At 41.9% G+C, this 20,263-nt stretch overlaps 1 protein-coding gene across 1 annotated transcript in view; it reads right to left on the reverse strand.

Moving 5' to 3' along the window:
* The window catches only part of EPS8L2 (EPS8 signaling adaptor L2), an 87,111-nt gene that overhangs the window by 21,605 nt on the left and 45,243 nt on the right, over positions 1-20,263 (reverse strand). The window contains exons 4-8 of the mRNA XM_081202816.1: positions 12,407-12,471; positions 7,649-7,810; positions 6,728-6,877; positions 6,147-6,226; positions 4,427-4,572 (exon numbers count right to left, since the gene is read on the reverse strand). Coding sequence (XP_081058942.1) covers positions 4,427-4,572; positions 6,147-6,226; positions 6,728-6,877; positions 7,649-7,810; positions 12,407-12,471 — 603 coding nt within the window. The remainder of the gene's footprint in view (positions 1-4,426; positions 4,573-6,146; positions 6,227-6,727; positions 6,878-7,648; positions 7,811-12,406; positions 12,472-20,263) is intronic.

Below are 20,263 nucleotides of genomic sequence, written 5' to 3' on the forward strand. Positions count from 1 at the left end.
ACCTCTAACTGCAGATAATTTATGAACAAGTTAAGACGCACAGATCTTAGTACAGATTCTTAGAGACATCCCTCCTTTCTGAGAACTATGTATTTGTTCCTACTCTCAATTCTTTAACTAGTTACAAGTCCATGAGAGGATCTCTCCTCTTATCCCATCAATGCGAAGTCACTCAGAAGGAGTCTTTCTGAAAGCTCAACTAAACAATGTCTATCAGAGCACTCCTGTTCACATACTTGCTGACGTCTTTGCCACAAAGTGGAATCTGGTTGCTTTGAAAACAGCATTCTTGAACAAGAAGAGTCAGTGTGCCAGGGACAGATGGTGCATACAGTGCACCTGATCCAGTCCAGAATCCTGGTGCTTACACTCGCAGAGTTCATCCTGCCCACCCCATATGTCCTTCAAATTAATAACTTTAAAAATGGGGTGGAAACTCAGCTATTTTCCAGAGGCAAGGTTAGGGATTAACTAGGGAGGAAATGCTCTTCTCATGCTGAAGCAAATTTGTGTCAGCGTGCAAAATTCACATTCTGCCATAAATAAGGAGCTCTGGCAGGAAAGAAATAAAAAGCAGAGGCCATGAGCAGCATGGGATTGTAAGCAATGGTTCAATTGCATCACCAGTATATTTGAGGCCAAGACTGCCAACTTCTGTTATGGCACCTGCTCTTGTGAATTAAGTGGGAGTCTAATGTACAGATATTAAGCAAAATTTTAAAAAGAAACAACCCATCAGCTGCCAACAACAAAATAGGTTCACAAAAGAGGTCAACAAAAGAGGTTCAAAGACTCTCTCAGGGCAAATCTAAAAAAAAGTAGTATAAACACCAACAACTGGGAAACACTTGCCTGCAAGCGCTCCAGTTGGAAAACAGCCTTTACCAAAGGTGTCATGGGCTTTGAAGACACTCGAACTCAGGACACAAGGAGAAATGTGCTAAGAGGAAGGCACGCTTAGCAAATCCACACTGTGATCAACTCCCACCTGGGAACCAATGTCCTCACTGTGGAAGGATATGTGGATCCAGAATTGGCCTCCACAGTCACTTACGGACTCATTGTTAAAACAGTGTTTATGGAAGACAATCTTATTCGGCTATGAGTGATCACCAAAGAGAAGAGCGTGTCAGGCTGCTCTTATGGGCACAAAACAGGGCCAGGTTTTAAAAAGTAACATGTCCCAACCCTTTCCAAGTCCCGCTGACCTCCCATGACTTCCTAGACTTAACTCCAAAACATTTAGGCCCCTTCTGCACTATGTATTTAAATAAATATTATACCACTTTAAAGAGTCATAGCTCCCCCCCCAAAGAATCCTGGGAACTGTACTGAGAGTTGCTAGGAGACCCAAATTCCCTGGCCTGAGCTACAATTCCCAGAGTTCCATGGGAAAAGGGATTGATTGTCAAAACACTCCAGGAATTATAGCTCTATCAAGGTTTCCTAACAACCTGCAGCACCCTTAATAAACTACAGTAGCTGAGATTCTTTGGAGGAAGCCATGGCTGTTAAAGTGGTCTCCTAGTGCTTTAAATGCAATAGGGAAGAATAGCCATGGGCACATGGGAGGCTACACGTACCGCCCATCACTCACATCCTTCTAGTAGCACAGAAAGGATCAAAATGATGAGGGATGGGCAGGTTTAAGACAAATTAGGACAAAAATAAATACAGAACTGTCTAACAGCCCCAGGCTGCTAGGATTTCTAGCTGACTGCTGTCTTATACAGACGTAAATAGAACTCAAGAGGAACTCTGTAGGAACTTGTACAATCCTCTACAGAATCCAATTTGTTTTTCAAAGTGGTTGGTGGAATGTGCGTAAGCACCCCATGCTATAAACAAAGAGACACATGTAAAAGTAACCTGCAGAAATTTAACAGGCAGTGTATGCAATGTTTCTGGTAGACCCACCCACTTTGCATTTGTAAGATTGAGAAGGAAACAAATTCTTTAAGGGTTTAGATCATTTTTCAGTGGCAAGAAGCAAGGATTCGGGCAAACGAGTCAGAATACAGAAAATGGGAGTTACTGACATTGAGCCACTACCCATCTGCCTACATGTCATGTCATCTCCAAGTCAGGGAATTCAGTGACTCGTTCAGGCAGGTATTAAGTATGCCTTAGCGAGGAAGCTGCCACATCAAGCCCTCACTTTTCATTCAGAGGATTACTGTTCCCCACTGTACATGTCCAACTCCATCTTTTCAGAGTGCAGAAAGCAAAAATCGCTTTAGTACCAGTAAGTATGATATGAAAACATTGACAAAATGTGCTGTGAAAAGTGATATTTGGGGGGCAGGACTAACTAGGAAACATCATCAATCTTACAATGTATTTTTAGTTTTCTCAAAAAGACAACGAGCATCAATTCTCATTTTGGGGGTGCCAGTATGAGGAGTGTTTTTTTAAATATATATATATAAAAACTCTCTGCAACTTCTGCTGCTCTCTTTTTAGCTTCTGATTGGACAGCCAATAAGCTACACTCATAGCTCAAGTCATTCTGGAACACACAGGTACACATCACCTGGGAAACTAGCTGATTCCACAGGCTGATAGGTTTTTGTACCTATCTGATTGATGGCACAACAAAGACATTTGTTACTTATATGAACATCATCAAAACACCCATCTCCCATTACAGTTCTACATTATTTCCATTATGCAAAACTAGATTTTAAAATAGCACAATATTTCTCAGGATCAGAGACCAGCAGATTTAACCATTTAAATTATTTCTAGGGGAAAGATGTTTTTGGTCCAATATACAGTATGTTCAAGGCAGCTTGAGACTTTCAGTTTGAACAAGTTTTCAGAGGTGAATTAATGCAGTACACAATAAACACAGCACACATGCCTTCACTTCAGTGAATGGCTTAATTCTTTTAATTTCAGCCTGACTAGCTGCATGTCAACAGGTAATGCTTTCCCTCTGGCTATAGCTCTTCATGATGGGTTAAAGCATGGGTAGGCAAACTAAGGCCTGGGGGCCAGATCCGGCCCAATCGCCTTCTAAATCCAGCCCATGGACGGTCCGGGAATCAGCGTGTTTTTACATGAGTAGAATGTGTCCTTTTGTTTAAAATGCATCTCTGGGTTATTTGTGGGGCACAGAAATTCGTTCATTTTTTCTTCCCAAAATACAGTCCAGCCCCCCACAAGGTCTGAGGGACAGTGGACTGGCCCCCTGCTAAAAAAGTTTGTTGACCCCTGGGTTAAAGTGTGTTTTGCTTTGCTGCCTGTCATGCAGCTATTAAAACACATAGTGTCTTTGTTCACAAAAGAATGGTGCCACCTCTGCTCTGGTCCTTCTGCTATTCTGGAGTAGAAATTCTCCAGACTTTCCTAACAATCTTATGTTGAGAAAAGCTGTATGCTATCAAATTGTGCTTAAGTCTGTATGAAAACAGCAGGCTGGTAGAAACATATTGTTTCCTCTTGCAGCATACCTGAAGGAGCACCTCCACCCCCATCGTTCAGTCCAGCTCCGAGGGCCTTCTGGCAGTTCCCACACTGTGAGAAGTGAGGTTGCAGGGAACCAGGCAGAGAGCCTTTTCGGTAGTGGCACCCGCCCTGTGGAATGCCCTCCCATCAGATGTCAAGGAAATAAAAAACTATCTGACTTTTAGAAGACACCTGAAGGCAACCCTGTATTGGGAAATTTGTAATGTCTAATGTTTTCCCATTTTTTATGTGCTGTAAGCCGCCCAGAGTTATCTGCTCTCCCTTCCTATCCACTGGAGCAAGCAGGACACTCATGTTGCAGTACAGGAGTGGGGCAGGCGGGGAGAGGAGGCTGGGCAGTGGGACTAAGATAAGAGAAGTCATGGTTGCATCCTTTATCATTGCTGTGGGGTGATAGGCAGAAATGATGGTTCTCCAGGTTGAGACCTGACAATGCTATCATATAGTGTCGCCTTTCCCACCGTGGTAGCCTTCAGATGTTTTGAACTACAACTCCCATCAGCCCCAGCACTGGCTGGGGATGGAAGTTGTAGTACAAAACATCTGGGGGCCAACAGAAAAAGGCTGGCATTGAAAAATCAGTACAATTAACTTTTGTTGGAAATGCATGCATCCTTGGTGGGATGGATTCAGTCTCATTTATAATATACTCTGGATGCATACAGCACCTAATACAATGAATAAGCATTATTCAAGCTATTAAAAATGCTTTTCAGTTTAAGGATCCTTTGCTTTAATTACTACAGCGAAATAAATACTTGCCATTGGGCTATTTTACCTGAGTGGTTAAAATGGAGAAATCAATGAAGATGAATAGAGATTTTCCTGTTCTACTGGGAAACAGCACATGCCTAATCATGTTAGGACAACATAAGACTTTCTGGGTGAGTCACAACCCAAAGCAGATGCTTGCATTAGTCATCAATCTGAACTAGTCACCAACTGCCTTCTATACCTGGCTCATGATGCTGTGAAGGAGGAGCCACTCGATTCTGGTTGTTCTTTGGTGAGCCTCTTGCTTCATACTGGAAAGGAATTGGAGCTGGCCCTTGAGGTGGTGGGAGGATGGATTGTCTCTGTTTAATCTTCTCTTGGTTTACCCTGAAAAGGAAGCAATGGATCACTCCTTTTACCAGGACACCCTGTCTATGACTACAGTTACAAGGTTTTGGGTAGTCATTTATGATATCCCTGCTGCCCAAACTGGTGTGGGCTAAACAGTTGACAACAACCAATAATACATTTATGCGCTGCCTCCTAACCTGTGAAAAGTTGCAAGGGAGGAGCTACCAGGTTTAATTTCCTTAGGTAAATGTAACACAGGGTCTTTGCTTTATTTACAACTACACCAGCAGAGGATAAGTGGAGGCAAACTAACTAGGCAGATCCCTGAATATCAACTCTGGCTGCATTGAAGGGACAGGGGACCCTTCCTCAACAATGTGAGATGGGGCAGAAAGGGATTCTGGGTGGAAGAGAAGATGGGGACATTTCCCTCAGTGAACTTCCTAACTTAAAATCCAAGGATGATTTTGGGTGACTTTCCCCTTCCTGCATAAGTTCCCCACTTCCCACATCGCTAAGGAAGCCCCCACCCCTGATATTCAATAAGGCTTTTTGAGCAAAGGGATGCAAATGGCTGCGGTGGGAAGGGTGGATGGGGAACTTTCCTTCTGTCAACTTCCTTAAGGTAACATCTTAGAAACCAAACTAGGAGACTCCCAACTATCAATAAATTGTTTCCTAATACACCTAAAAAGGGAATGGAAGGCCAGCAGCCATGACAATATTGTACAGTACATGGTCTAGTTTTTATATTGGTTTAATGGTGTGGATTGCCGCTTCTGTGCGGGTTGCATCCCACACTGCTTGGGTAATGTTTAAACAGGAGGGTTGGGTACATTATGTACTTCTTTGGGCAACTGCCATTGGCTCACAGCAAGATGTAGTGTTGGCATGGGGATTAAGCATGACACCTGTGCTACCCACATCATCTCCCTGCTTAAACATGAGTAAAGCAGAGAGTGAACTTAACCATGCCAAGATGAGATTTATGCAATTCATTCATTCATGAAAGTCCCAACAATTCCCATTCCCATTTAGTAAAACAAACAAACAAACAAACAAACAAACAAACAAACAAACAAACGAAGTCTAGTTCAAAGACAACAGGGGAATTGCTTCAGTATATGATAGGACTGAATGTGGGCACATCCTAGTATCATCAGGATATTGTATCTGTAAATGGAACCCATCAAGATGACTCATGTTCCTTAGAAGTTAGGGTATCAAAAATAATCCCTTGGACAAACAAGAGTTTGTGCTGCCAGATGAAGTTTGCAGCGCACCAGACATATGCTGTAAGCCACCCAGAGTGGCTGGGGAAACTCAGCCAGATGGGTGGGATATAAATAATAAAATTATTATTATTATTATTATTACTTGTTTCTCTGCCCTTGTTGCTCAAAATTTCACAAGGCTGTGCCTAATTTTACTGTCCTTTAATCCTAATGTGTTCACCTCCAAGGGACACACCTAGTACTTCAATAACTTAAAAGGAGCAGGAAATTAAATTAAGGGTGGATCATGAGCTTTGTGACTTCTGCAGAGTAGGGCAAGCAAAGCTTCTTCCCAATTTACTTGCTGGAGCCTGCCTGTCCACAGCACCCACTTACTTGAGAGTCTGCGGCCGTATCTTCTTTCCAAACTTATGGTCAGCAAGTGCACTTTCTATGTCCTCATGTACCATCTCTGCCTAAAATACAAGATCAGGTTGGTCTCAAGAGAAGAAATGGCTCATGGCAGAAATTTAAGAATGCATGTAAGAATGCAAATGGAACAAGGTCTTATAAACAAATGCTGCATTAAAAAATGTTTCATTGTACTATGCTGTGTGTGTGTGTGTGTGTGTGTTAGCTTCACAGCTACAAATACACTAGAAATCACAGTTCCATATGTAATTGCAAAGATTTTGTGAGATTCGCTCCCACGGAAGCTTTGCACGGCAGTCCTTGCCTGCCATCAAGAGTTTTCTGTATGCACATCCCTTCCCTTGCACATTAAGCACTGCGGATAGAAGAAATGCTTTTCTCTGCTAATATTGACAACAGGAGGTCCTTGCTTGCATGTGGCTGCAGAGCTGGAACACGGTCACAGTGGAGTCATGCTTGCACACCAACATTTTCTCATCTAGCACCAAGCTGCTAAAATATACCATGTTGTTTTTTCCTCCCCTCCTCTCCCCACCCTTGTTTACCTCCACCTCATCGCAATTAAAGAAATGAATGTCAGGCTTGTGCTGCTCTGAGTCTTGACACACTAGCAGGAGTATGGATGAGTACCGCATCTGATTCAGCACAGTTTGGCAGAGCTGGACTGTTGGCAGAAGGAAGTCCTCTAGCTCTTCCTGAAAGGCAAATCAGAGAGAGAGAGAGACAGACAGACACATTTAGTTACAAGCTGCATTTATTCATTGTAATAACCATTCCTGAAAAAAAGGCAATGAAGACGATGGCATCTGATTCACTCAGTGTACTTTAAATCCATTAGTAGCTATAGCTGCATGAAGGCAGTTGGACAAAATTGTTGCTGGCACATGCGAAGTTTCTGGGCGTTTCTTAGCTGGTAGGAAAGAGAGGCAAAGTTTTTGTAAGGAGGCCAACAAAACTTCATTGTATTGCCTCCTCCCTTTGCTATCAATCTTGAGCATCATGTCAAAATACAATGTCTTAAAGACTTGTCACTTCTATGTTTGCAAAGACAAACTTGTGTGCATGAATAACATACTCTACCAAATCCCAGCCAGAAATAGGATCTGGAACACTACAGAAGCTGTTCCCACAGGTGTAGCCATGTTCATTTGTGCCAGCAAAATTAGCAGACAGTGCACATGCAATGCATTTAAAGTACATGACTTCCCCCAAAGAATCCTAGGAAACTGCAGTTTGTGAAGGGTGCTGCGAATTGCAGCTGTGTAAAGGGCAAACTACAGTTCCCTAGATTTTTTTTGGGGGGGGGAGGGTGCTTTAAATGTACGATGTGTATGCAGCCAGAGAGTCTTGTGGGAGATCCCCCAGTTTACATGCTTGGCAAAAGCCAAGCCATGGACCCCCTTCTTTTCAAAATTTTGATATTTCTATGGGAGCTTTTGCTATATGAATGGTGAATTACTGCTTACCTGAGTTTCGCAGTCCAGCAGTCGGATGGATTTGTCATTCACTTGCAACAGCATCTCTTGGGCCCAGATCTTCTCTTTGGAAGCCAGCTGTTTGAGTTTCCTGATGGCATCATCCACTGTTACAATGGCCTCACTCTTATCCATGATGAAGGTGGCTAAATGCTATAAAGGAGAGAAAACAATGGTGGGCAGGGTGAAAGGAAAGTATTCCGATTAAGCAGGAGGTCACAAGCCATTTTAATCCATATGAGCTGAAAATTCAGAAAATTCATGCAGTCGCTATGTTGGAGTCTCACCTGCTTGCATAACAAATGCAGCTAATAGCAACATGGATTTTTACTCTTTCCACATACAACTGCACAGTAGTGCCTGGTCAACCCCTGGTTCTGTGGTGTGGTTACAAACAGAAATGTTTCCTACAGGTCTACCTTTCTTTGATTGCTTTGATTGACACCAGTGAACTAAACAATTTCTAATGATGATGATGATGATTCCAGTACATATATAAACATAACATTACGAGGTATCAAAACTGGACTTGCCACAGAGTACACTTGGCCTGCAGACCAATGCTGGCTCCCTCCTCGTGCACCTGCTTGTAAGTACATACTTGTAAGCATGTGTTGATTGCATTGGCATGTCCCATTTTTAGGTGTACACTTAAAACAGCATTAGGCACACAACTAAACAATGTAATGTTGTGCATTGACCCATTCTTAGTTCCATCTCTCCACACTGCATAGTTGTGTGTTTGTGCCAGTGCTAGGAATGTAGCTTTCTCCAGGCAGTAGAAAGTCAGCCAGGCATGATTGTACTTGCAGTCATTTCCAGCTCAGCTCTAAACCTGTTGTCCTGGTTAAGAAAGCATTCAGCTTTTATAGCATGACATGATCTCTAAACCTCAGGATCTGTATGCACAGGCTGCTCTTGTATGGTTTGTATTGATAACAATGCCATGAGCAAGCAACACTGCAATGCCACTGGGCAGTGCAAGGATACACACATAAAAGACTGTGTTTTCCTAATCTCTCTTTGTTGCCAGTTAGAACAGTTGTTCTTCCTGGTCTTAGTAAGAATCGCATAATACTGTACTTCCCTCTGTGGTTTTATCAGCCAGCAGAGGGAAGCATGAAGCAAGTGCAAGAGAGCACATTTGCCTTTCTCACATTATACTTAATCCATGGCATTGGTATCCACCGCAAAGGAAACAGCTTGCCAGATTAGCAGTGTTCAAATTTTGGCAAACTCTTCTCCAAGAACTCAGTTTCACACCTTCCTCCCCTCCACCCCATTCTGACAACAGAAGCTGACACCCTGAACTGCTTTATTCCCTCAGTCCTGAAACACATGCCATTTTGAAAACCCAAAAGACTAGGCCCCCTTCCCAAGGAGGCACTGCAATAGAATAGGGCACATAAGGATATCTTACTGCAGGTTGGTGCATTAAAACGATGTAACATATAGTTGACCTTGAACTGTTAGAGTAAGATTGGCACTCTTAGGGTTGCTGCGGTTGGCGGTGGTCTGTGCACAACTGCTATGCTCATATGGAACTGTCATTTCCACCTACCGGCAGCTTCATGAGGGCCAATAGAGCAAGATAATGATTGCTGTTATTTTAGAGTAGTATTCAACATGTGCAGAAAGCAGGCTTGCACAACAGATCTTTCTCCAAAACCTCTCCAAAAGGTAAGAGGAATGTACCAAGCATTGTGGGCTGTGTCATATAGGGTGGTGGTACAGAATCATCCTGAACTGAGTGGAGAGATTTTGTGTTCCACTGCAACCAGATTCCGCCATCTAGTTTTTGGTGATGCCACATAAGACATAGCCCACAATGTTTGGCATGTCCCCCTGACTCCCTAGAGAGGTTTTCTGCAGGGTGCATAAGGCTACAGGGGGAGGAAAACATATGTTGTGCAGGCTTCCTCCTGGTCATGCAAGGATGTAACCCTTTATGCTTACTGACAAAGTCAAAAATCTAACAACAAACTTGCACAGAAAGGAAGATTAAAAAACATGCTGTTTAGTAAATATCTGTCTCTATAGATAGGTACAGGTGCATATCTATGTGTGTGAACAAACTGCCAATTTGACAGCTATCACACTTGCTTTGACTAAAGTTCAAGGGGAAAGAACAGCTTACAGCTGAGCAACCATAATTAACAGAGATCAAAATGCATTCTAGTTGCAGGAGAGAGTAAAGTCTACTTTCCAGTGGAAGTGACTGCAATGATTTTATTGCTTATTTGCAAAAAACATGTCCAGTGTTTGATTTCTTTAAAAGGAAGGAAATACAGCTCCAGTCTTCCTAGGTGCTACACCATCTGCTCCCTTTTCTTAAATGTGTGGGAACAGATTATTATTTGCCAGTTTTAGACAGAGTAGCATTTAAACATGCAATCTAAACAGGTGGAGCGTTTGTGCTTTCATCCATGTAGAATGAATGTGTAAAGAGGAAAGGGATAGCAGCTGCCAGTCCCATCACCTCTCATTCACATGTTCACACAAACCTGTGAACACAGTCTACACATGCCTTCCCCAACCTGATGCCCTGATGGTGGTCAGGACTGATGGGGCTTGTAGTGTAGTCCAAAGCATATGGAGGGAATATGGTTGGGGAAGGCTAGTCTATGCATTTTCAGTTACAAGGGTCTCAGGGTCAAACTAGTGATGTTAAATGCATCTTTAAAATAGCATCAACTGGCTGCCTGGGTCTAATTGTTATCCACCAATGGCTCCAGTGGGGAATTTCCTGCAAAGCAAATAGGAGCATCAGTAGAGGAATTTTCTTTAGAATCGCAGCAGAAGAGGAAAGGACAGAAAAGTTGTTGCGTTTTTTTGGGAAAACTTGTTGAACTTTGTTGTTGTTGATTTTTTTAGCTATTCAAAGGAAAATCACCAAAAATGAAACTGCCGACATGGGTTGCCATACATCCAGATTTTCCCGGACATTCTAATGATTTCCGCCCAGATGCTGCTTCCGACTGCAGTATTCCGGATATGTCCAGGAAGTTCTGGATGTATGGCAACCCTAGTTTTGATCCATAAATACATACAACTAATGCAATTTGCATTTTAAAAACCTGCAAATTACATGTAAAGATGCACATAAGGGCATATCTAGATTGGCCCTCAAAGGGCAGCCCTGGAAAGGATCTTTGGGGGAGCTACTGCTGCCAGTCAGAGCAGCTAAAACTGGCTTTGATAAGACAATTATTTTATTCAATACAGCTCAGCTTCTTACATTCACAGGATATTTTACAGAGCTTTCCCAAGTCCTGCTTAAATTCTAATCCAGACAAATACAGCAGCATAACTATTACCACTAACATTACTACCACAGTGTCTTGGCTCCAGAAGGTTTGTGGCAGTGTATATACATGTGTAGCAATATTATTTTAAAACACTGCTTAAACATCATTTCACTCATTTTGAAAAAGACCGTCTTTTATCAGTTTTCTTTCCAATTCCCTTCCTCCAAGAGAATTTCAAGTTTTTGCATGTCAGGCCTTGATTGGAGGGGGAGAGAAACCTGTTTTCCCTCTGCCTCCCCAAAGGCAACACACCCCAGATATTCACATCTTCAGGAACTAAATGACCTACATTGAGACTAAGCCACATGTGGAAGAAAATTACATATATAAGAACTCATTGTCATGCAGCACTCCTTGACTTTGACACTGATGATGATTTGTCAATATAGGTCATAACAGAGTCAGTGGGCTGGCCTGGGGAGACTGCAGTGGCTCAATTCAATTCACCCATTACGTTTGCTCAGTGACTTGGGTCAGTCACCCTCTCTCAGCCTAACCTGTCCCAGACTGTTATGAGGATAACATGTCATGAGATGAACCCTTGGTAAAATTCCCCTGAGAGAAGCTGGATACAAATGACATAAATATCCTTGTCCAAGGTGTTAGCTTTCTGGAGGGTACAGTATCCTTTGCTAAAAAAGTGTTCTGGAGGAAAGAGAAATGAATCCTTACATCAAAAGGGAACAGTTGCATTATGCATTGCACTAAAATCAATAATCAGGAAAGATCCTAAGCTAAAGAGGCCTTTGCACCTTTCCTTAGCCACATGGAAGCCATTTTCCCAGGATTTGTGCAGCTTGGGCTGAAGCAGATGTAACAGCAAAGACTGGTAGAGCACATGCCCATGTACATAGGAGCCAACTTCTAGGGGCCCAGGTCCCTTCGCCCCCCCCCAATAAAATATTTGAGGGGGTAGGGTCCCCCCAAGTTGATGGTCATTGCCATTCAAATGATGTGCCCCATCATGTGATCAATTACTTGCCCCCTCAATAGTTTATTCAAGTTGGCACCCCTGCCCATGTATGTGTTGTTTGTGTGGCCCCCATCACATTTTGTAAGTGAAGTCATGCACATCACCATTTAAAGAAGGGCCTCCCTATAAGGCTATTAAGTACAGAGCCTAAAATTACCCAACACTGATCTAGATTATCTCTGCAAGGCCATTGGGAACAGGAAACCAGTGAGCATTTCCCCCAGCACCTGAGCGAAGGGAAAGCAGGGCAAAGATCAAGAGTCATTACCAACTTCCAGCAACTCCAGCACATGATGTGTTGAGCTTCTACTAATTGTTTGTAATAAATCTTCTAGCATATGACCCAGGAAGCATGATTATAAAAATGTAACTAGAAGGATCAATGTCCTCCTATAAATGGTGCAATATCAGTATCATTTCTAATTGTATGCAATTTATTGCTCATTCATATGAGTTTCCTTGACTCACCTGTACATGGTACTGTGACGTCTCATGCATAATGACGTTAGAATTGGAATACTTCTTCCTCTGCTCTGCAGAAATGAAATGAAATGAAATGAAATGAGGCTTAGTTTTTACGGCAATTGATTGGCAGAGTAAGGGCCAAGCTAGACATCACCTTGGGATATGTGTGGTCCCAACCCTACAAAGAGAGGGGCGTCGTTGCTCACTTGTAAGGCATCCCTTTCACTACAGGCATTTTTCATGTCAAAGGGTCTGAGGCAACAGGGCTGTGAATAATACCTGCATAAAATTAGAGGCTCACTGCTGGTCAAAGCTTCAACCCAGGTTAAGAGTACCAGTGACTGTACAAAGCAGGCTGCTGAGATTATGGAGACTGTGGACAGGAGAGCTCTAACAGAGGAGGTACGGTGGGCAGGAATTTGGGACATTTAAGGCAAACACCACCTCTAACACTGGGCTCACTTCTGGTTTCAAGGTATAAACTGCCTCTTCAAGGCCCTGTTACTACAGAAAGTGTGTTAACCACATAAATAGGTGAAAGTGGCTTTTATTATGTCAGTCCATCTACCTGAGTATTATCTCAAGCTTGCTGTTTTCCCACTCTGTAATCCTCCCCCCACTTAAACACATTGTTCTCACAATAATGTTATAAGGGATAAACAAAGTTAGGAACCCCCCATTTCCCCCCATTTTAATGTTTGCTTGATCCTTAAGCCCAGTTATAACTTACACGGATAGGCTCTTTGGTTTCTTCCCTTCCCCTTTACATTTATTGCATTAATCAAACACTGCTAGCAATACGTTATTAACAGCATTCTCATTTTTATTGCACAGGCAGTCAAGCACATTGCCATGATTTCAAAGGCCACCAGTAAGACGATTTCTACTGGTTCCTTGACTATAAGCGGCCTTAAGAATAGGAAAGTGAGAAAAATATAAATAATATAATGGGAAATAAAAAAGTGTGTGTACAGTGGGAAATAAATAACTTTTAGCATGTCACTTGCACTTCTCAGAAAAAACTGTAGTCCATGTAGAACCTCAGATACACACAGTGCCAGTCACATTGCCCCAAACAAAAGCCATGAAACAGTTGATGCTTAAGATTGGTCCAGGAGAGGGGGGTCTGCATGGTGGGGTCCTCACCCTGGAATGATCTCCCCCAGAGGCATGTCTGTAACCCTCATTGTTGGTCTTCAACCATCAATTAAAAGCATTTATATTTATTTATATTTATTTTTCCTGTTATACTTGTACTGTTGTTTGTGTTATGTTTTGTGTACATAGCCCTGTGCTGCACATAACCCCCAATGCTCAGTACCAATATAAGTAAGAGAGGTATTTGAATCATAACTTGACAGCAGGAGTGTTGAGGGAGGGAAAGAGTAGGACATTAGGACAACAGAACGGGAGAAGGAACACACAAGAATGTTTTTGCTCAGCAATTCCTACTGGGAGGAATTGATGTTACAGGAATGGTTTGCTAAGCAAAACAGTTAAGCAAGAGAGGCTGGATTCAACCAGTTAAATCACGATCAACCTGGTTAAATTCAAGTACTTAGATCAAGATCCAAAGAACTGCACAAGTACACACACACACACACATCATTTGCCAAGGGGACTTTGGGCTTGCTTTTCTTGAACAGCTCTCCCTGTGGCATGACAAATCTTTTTTACACAACAATGCAGGTTGGCTAGAGGGGAAATAACACAAGACCCCTCCGATGAAGATTGGGTTCTTCTGTTCATCTGGGTTGTACTATAAGGCTAAAAATAACCACATGCAAAGTAGGGGAGGGATATATGTGCTCTAATGCAGGATACCACAGAGTGTAGGGCTGCAGCATTTAAAAAAGAAAAACCTGAGAAACATTGTTTGTACTCTAAAAGATCCCATTTCTGGCTCACAAGGGGCTCCTCTAGTTGACTTGTTTATTGAGCATTTGTCCTGATTTGCTTACACAAAGCTTATGTGGAGGTTAGACGATGCCTGGTCTTTATTCAGCATTTGTTTTGATTTGTTTGTGGGGACAATGAACATTCATCCTAATTTGCTTGCACAATAGTTATATATCTTCCTGTTATTCATTTGTTTATTCCACACTATGGAGTGCATTTTCCCATCACTTTTGTAACTGCAAAAAGTCCATTAAAAACCCCACACTTTAACTGCACACATCAAAATTTCTGTATGTGTATGAATCTTTCCTGGACAATACTGACAGTATGAAGGTGACTGAGGCTGCAGGAGACTCTCCTAACAGTGCAACCTTATACATATCTACTCAGAAGTAAACCCCATCATGTTCAGTGGAACTCACTACCAAGCAAGTAAAGAACTGTTGAATATCGTTCTAGAGTTCCACCCTCCAAAACAATTTTTGGCTAGGCATTCCATTAATCAGGGAATGAGACTTGATCAGTCAGTCCCCCATGACAACTGTCCATAGTTTTCTGCTCTTGTGAAGTTTTTTTTATTTTCCTATCTTCTTTATTTCATTCATGCACAACTTTTACAGAGTAAAAGCTAGTGAAGATTACCTGGCTTTAGAGTCAGTGCCTGTCACTAAGAGGCTGGTGGACGATTCACCATGCCTAGTTCCTCAAAATCTGTATCACAATTATAGGAAGACCTGCTAATAGTAACACACCCACTTTGAATGCAAGGCACTTAATGGTTAAGGTTACTCTCCCTCTCACTCCAGCTTGGAAAGCAGATCCTCATCCATGTGGCCATGAAGGTAATAACTCCCAAGAGCTGGGCTTGCAAAGCATGTTGCAAGTCTGCTAAGCTCCTATGTGAGCTAAGTGAACCCCAAGCTGCTAGGTAGCTCAGATCTTTTAAGAACAGTTGCCGAAGCTTACAGTGTAATCTTGTACATTGTCCAGTGAATTCAAGGGGGCTTACTGTCAGACAAGTTAGTATAGGATTGCACCTTTAGTTACTATGGGTGGGATTCCACTTTGGGCTTTTACAAATGTTCCATCTGTGCAAGCATTGCAGCTTTCCAGATGGAATGATCCCCCTTGTCCTCCTCCAGGGAGATGTTCTGAAGGTTCTCTGGACCCCACCAAAGCCCATTTCAGGGGTACGAGAAGAGGAGAGGAGAGGAGAGGAGAAAAGCCCTGTTGTGCAAGTGAAAGCTCTTATGTACAGCTTCAGCTAATGGGGCTCCTTAGTGAATCCTGCCCTTTATTGTTATTTTTTTTATTAAAATATTTCTACAGGGCTTTTTCATCAGTTCAAATCAGTTTGCATCATATTTAAAAAAAAACACAACCAAGAACAAAACCACACCAACACATTACTGTAGATTTAAGAGTCACAGAAAACCAATTTCTATATTGCCAGCAGCCCAAGCAAGGGATTAGAATAATAAAGGATTTAGACTGCAGTATGGTAAACATGTATCTTAGCTTACATTCAGGGGGTATAATTTGAATGAGGCCAAATACGTACCCCAGGTTTCTTAGCTTTACTTTAATTATAGACTAGTAAAGATGATGGAACTAGGTGAGGAGAGAGATTAAATTTTAATAATAAACAAATCTCATTAATAGGCAGTCATTTATTTAATTGGCAAAAAGGACTGGAACCACAGGGAGTACAAGTTTAGAATGTGTTCATGCTTTGCTCTTGATGCTGGAACACCGTGAACACAGGAAGAGGATAGGAGGCCACCAAAATAGAATAAGATGAAAGATTCTGCCCACAGGCTTTGAAGTGAACTGATGAAGACTGATTTTAATTCTAAATTAACAGCTCAGTCCTATGCAGCATCATACTCTTCAAATACAAGTCCCATTGAAATAAGTTGGAGTTACTCCCAAGTAAGCGTGCATGGAATACAACCATTCATAATTTATACCTGTATTCCCAGATTTCACATCACCATCAGGAAGCACACCTGTGAAGACTGGCACATTTGCTATCAATTGAGAAGGAGTAGGGATAACATAATGCACATATTAAGAATGCATATACTAAAGTATGCATAAAAATAACATATAAAAATACATTATATTAGGGCAAATTGCTTTCTGGGAGACAAAGGGGGAGGGGAGCTTGTTGCAGCAGGAGGGGGAGATACCAGTGACTCTTCAACAGTCTGGTTCATATCTGCCTCTTGGCCTTCATCTGCCCACTCTCCTGCTTCAGCTTCTGCCTCTGGTTTTTGACTGCTCTCTGCCACAGATTCTCCCAGCTCACTAAGCCCTGTTACCTCTTCAGCTTCTGCCACCTCCACCTTCCTCTTCTCCCTATTTCCTCCCTCTTCTCCCTCTGACCACTCATGGTTGTCCCACCACCACTCCCTGAGCCCTGAGCTTTCTTCTCTTGGTGGTTCCCCAGTTGGTTCCTCCCACCATTCCTCTGCATCCAACTAGTAAATGTGGATTTATTTTAAAAGGAAAAGGGGGTAGGGGGAATGTGGAAATAGCTCCAAAGCAGTAGGTTTTCTGCCTGCATTTCATCATGCAACTGAAAGAGCCTTTGGGATTTGGAATGAAATAACTCAAACAAATAACAATGGAGAAGAACTATCACCTGTGAATGAACATTACACCCATGAGAATATAAACATTCCTTCTCTGACCCCTTGGTCCTTGTCCTAGATTAGCCAGCAAAAAATGTACAAGCTATGCCAGTGAATTAGATTTCATAACCTTATGGTCAATAAAGGTTATCTTGAAGACCAGAGTCTGTTGGTTCCTAGGTCACTGCAATACCCTAACTTCATGCTATGCTCTATTTACATGCTATGTTCTGTTTACATTGTTAAAAGTTCCTGAAAGCCTCGTTCCCAGGACCTCTCAGAGGTCAAGAGAGACCTACGCCACTTTCATCTTTTGAGGCCCTCAGCCATAACAATTAAAATTAAAAATTAAAGCATGCCAAAATAAAAGAAGGGACCCCCGCCCCCAAGAGCGAGTGGTTTGTTCATATAATCAGCTAATCTGAGATGGCATGTTCACTATAATTTTGTGCTATCAGAACTGACATTTTAAAATCTTTAATATGACTAAATCCATATCAGTTAATAACAACAAAAATATATTTCATAAAATCACATCTCTTATTAGCTTGAAATTGCTGTTCTGAAAATGTATGTCACATTTTGGTCTAATGTGCATGAAAACAAGTTGTGAAACTTATCAAATGTGGGGGAAATCAACAAATTTAGTAAGCTGAGCCCCCCCCCCCCCTTTGAGTTTGAGGCGCTGGGTCAAATGGCCCTCTTTTCCTGCTCCCCGACTAGCCCTGCTAGTCACACAACCTTTTTTAATGTATCAATGAATTGAGTGTCGGGAGAGGGCTTTCTGCACGTTTAGTTTACTGCCTATTAAAAAGTGCTTTCCCATTTGTACAGTGCTCATTACCTTTCTTCCAAATAGCATTTTGATACAGGGATATTGCATGTCCCAAGCAATAAACTGTGCTATCTCTCATACCTAGGAAAAGGTGATGTTACTTCCCTGTAGGCAGACTATTCATTGCTATTCTAACTGTTGCATTTGGGATGTGCTTGCACAAAATCTGGAAGGTGTCTATTGGAAATGGCTTCTGACATTATAGATAAAAGACCATTTTTTAATTGTGACAAGTAACAAGATTTCTTCCCCCTCCCCAAAGAAACATAACATATTGCCTGATACTCAGATGTATCAGAAGGGTTTGATAAATGTATGAGCTGGGCTATTACTGGTACATTTTCGTTGTTTCTTGCAATCATGCAGCAGCTATATTCATAGCACTATAATGTCAGGTGTAAGTGCTATGATTTGATCACCTCCACTGTGTTATATAATTAAGTACGGTTTGTTAACTTTTTTGATACTTACAAATTAATACTTATGCCGGGTAGTAGCAAAAACAGAAAATCAACTTTACAAATGACACCCCAATATTAGAAATTGCAAAAACCTTTATACAGTATTCATAACCAACATTGTTGTCCATATGTTGCATGTATAAAGTGGAGCAGCTTGCCCAGTGAGATGGAGATGCAGTAATAGCCTCCTGGAAGTAGAGCTGCTGATGTTTGCTGTTTGCCAATCAGGACTTTTCACGTGGTTTGTTTCAGTGGATCATGGCACTAGCACAACTGGCATTAGTTGAATATGAAACATCCATAATGAACTATGCTTGACCCTGGCACTAGTTCTTACCTTAAACGTGATCTGGAAGGTATGAGTAAGAATCCTGACCTAATACTTAATGTAAAGATCAGCACACTAATCCCGGGTTACCAGCAAAGTTTAATGATCCCCTCCTGCAAGAAAAGAACTGGGTTCCGCATTGACAACAGAAGCTTCCTCCAAAGGCAAAGTATTAATACAGGAAATGTACAAATAACAAGTTAGTCATCTCTCACTAAGGTTATGGCCTTTCAACTTCAAATGCAGAGAAGTAAACAGACTAATAAACAGACAGGAATGTGTAGAAAACAAGCAATGGTACAAAGGAGTTTAGGTGTTACTGCACTCAGTCACTGAAGATGCCCATCCCCTTTCCATAGGGAATTGCTGGCCCCAAATAGTACTTAAACCCCAGATTTTCATTAGTCAGGTAGCTCACATGCCCTAATGGGGCACCCTCTTTGAGCCTCAATGATCTCAAGGATCATCTCCATGGGCACAAACCAACAATATGAATGAGAGATTTCTGTTATCTGTCTGGCACAGTATAGGAATAGTTTAACTCTTCCAGGAGGCACAGATCCCTGAGACTTTGAATTCCATTAGGCTTCAAGATCACATATATCCACCTTCCTATCATCCCCCCCTTAGTGTGGGTCTGTGGTACATTGTTGCATCTACCTCCTGGCTTTTGGGTAGATAGGGACTCCTTAGATCAAGGTGTGTTTGTGCTGTATGATTTGTTGCCCACCTATCTTTAACCTGGGTGTCTGAAGCATACACTGTCTCTTTCATTTCATGTAATAAACCAAGCTTTCTCTACTTCTTGGCGTGTGCAACTTCTTTATGGGGCATAAAGTTAAGGGTTTACATGCATTCGTAATGGACACATGTACTGACTCCAGAGAAAGATCCCAATCCTCTCAGCGTTGTGCACTGAAAACATGTGAGTGCTGGACATGCATGTGGGTGCAGCCACACACTCCATAACAGAGCTGCGCAGATGCATCAGCAGAACAAATTCAGAACCCTTACTTGTGAATCTTTTGCATTGCTTCTGTGCCAAAGAGGAGCAGGGAAGCTGATGGATCTGGTTCACCTCTTAGGGATTTTCTCCAGTATTATTACGCTTATATTCATGTGATATTAGTTGCCTCAGTGTTATTCAGGTTGGAAGAAACTCTCTAAGGCTCTAAGATGTGGTTAATAAGTATCATATATCCAAAGAACACAGTTGTAAGATAGACAAGGCAAGAGGAAAATAAAACGTTTCCATTTTCCTTTGTGGGGAGCCATTGACTTCTGTTTAAATACAACAGAACTAGAACAATGTTGCCTTGTTGCTGTGAGATGCTATCTTCAGATGATAACCAGGCTCTTCTAAAAACACACCTGGCAAGCATCTTACTCTCTCCCTCTCTCATATTCTTTGGTTTGTTGGTTTACTATCTAATCTGTGTTTTTTTCCTGCCCTATTTCCATTATGCTACAAGCTTCACCCAACAGGAACACAATGAGTGCGCCCTTTTGTTTCATCATCAAATTTATTTATGCTGTTTACTAATCCAGCCAGGCAATTCAAACTGTGTCCCTACTACATTGTACCCTTTGTGGGACAAATCCTGTAGCTCCGGATTCAAAGACAATAGTGTGAAATCCAGTTAGAGCTGCTAAGTTTTCACTTAGGTTCTGCCTTAGCCTCTGAATGCTCCATGAGATTAA

This window comes from Podarcis bocagei (genome assembly GCF_964188305.1).
Source record: "Podarcis bocagei genome assembly, chromosome: 1".
NCBI classification, from domain to species: domain Eukaryota; kingdom Metazoa; phylum Chordata; class Lepidosauria; order Squamata; family Lacertidae; genus Podarcis; species Podarcis bocagei.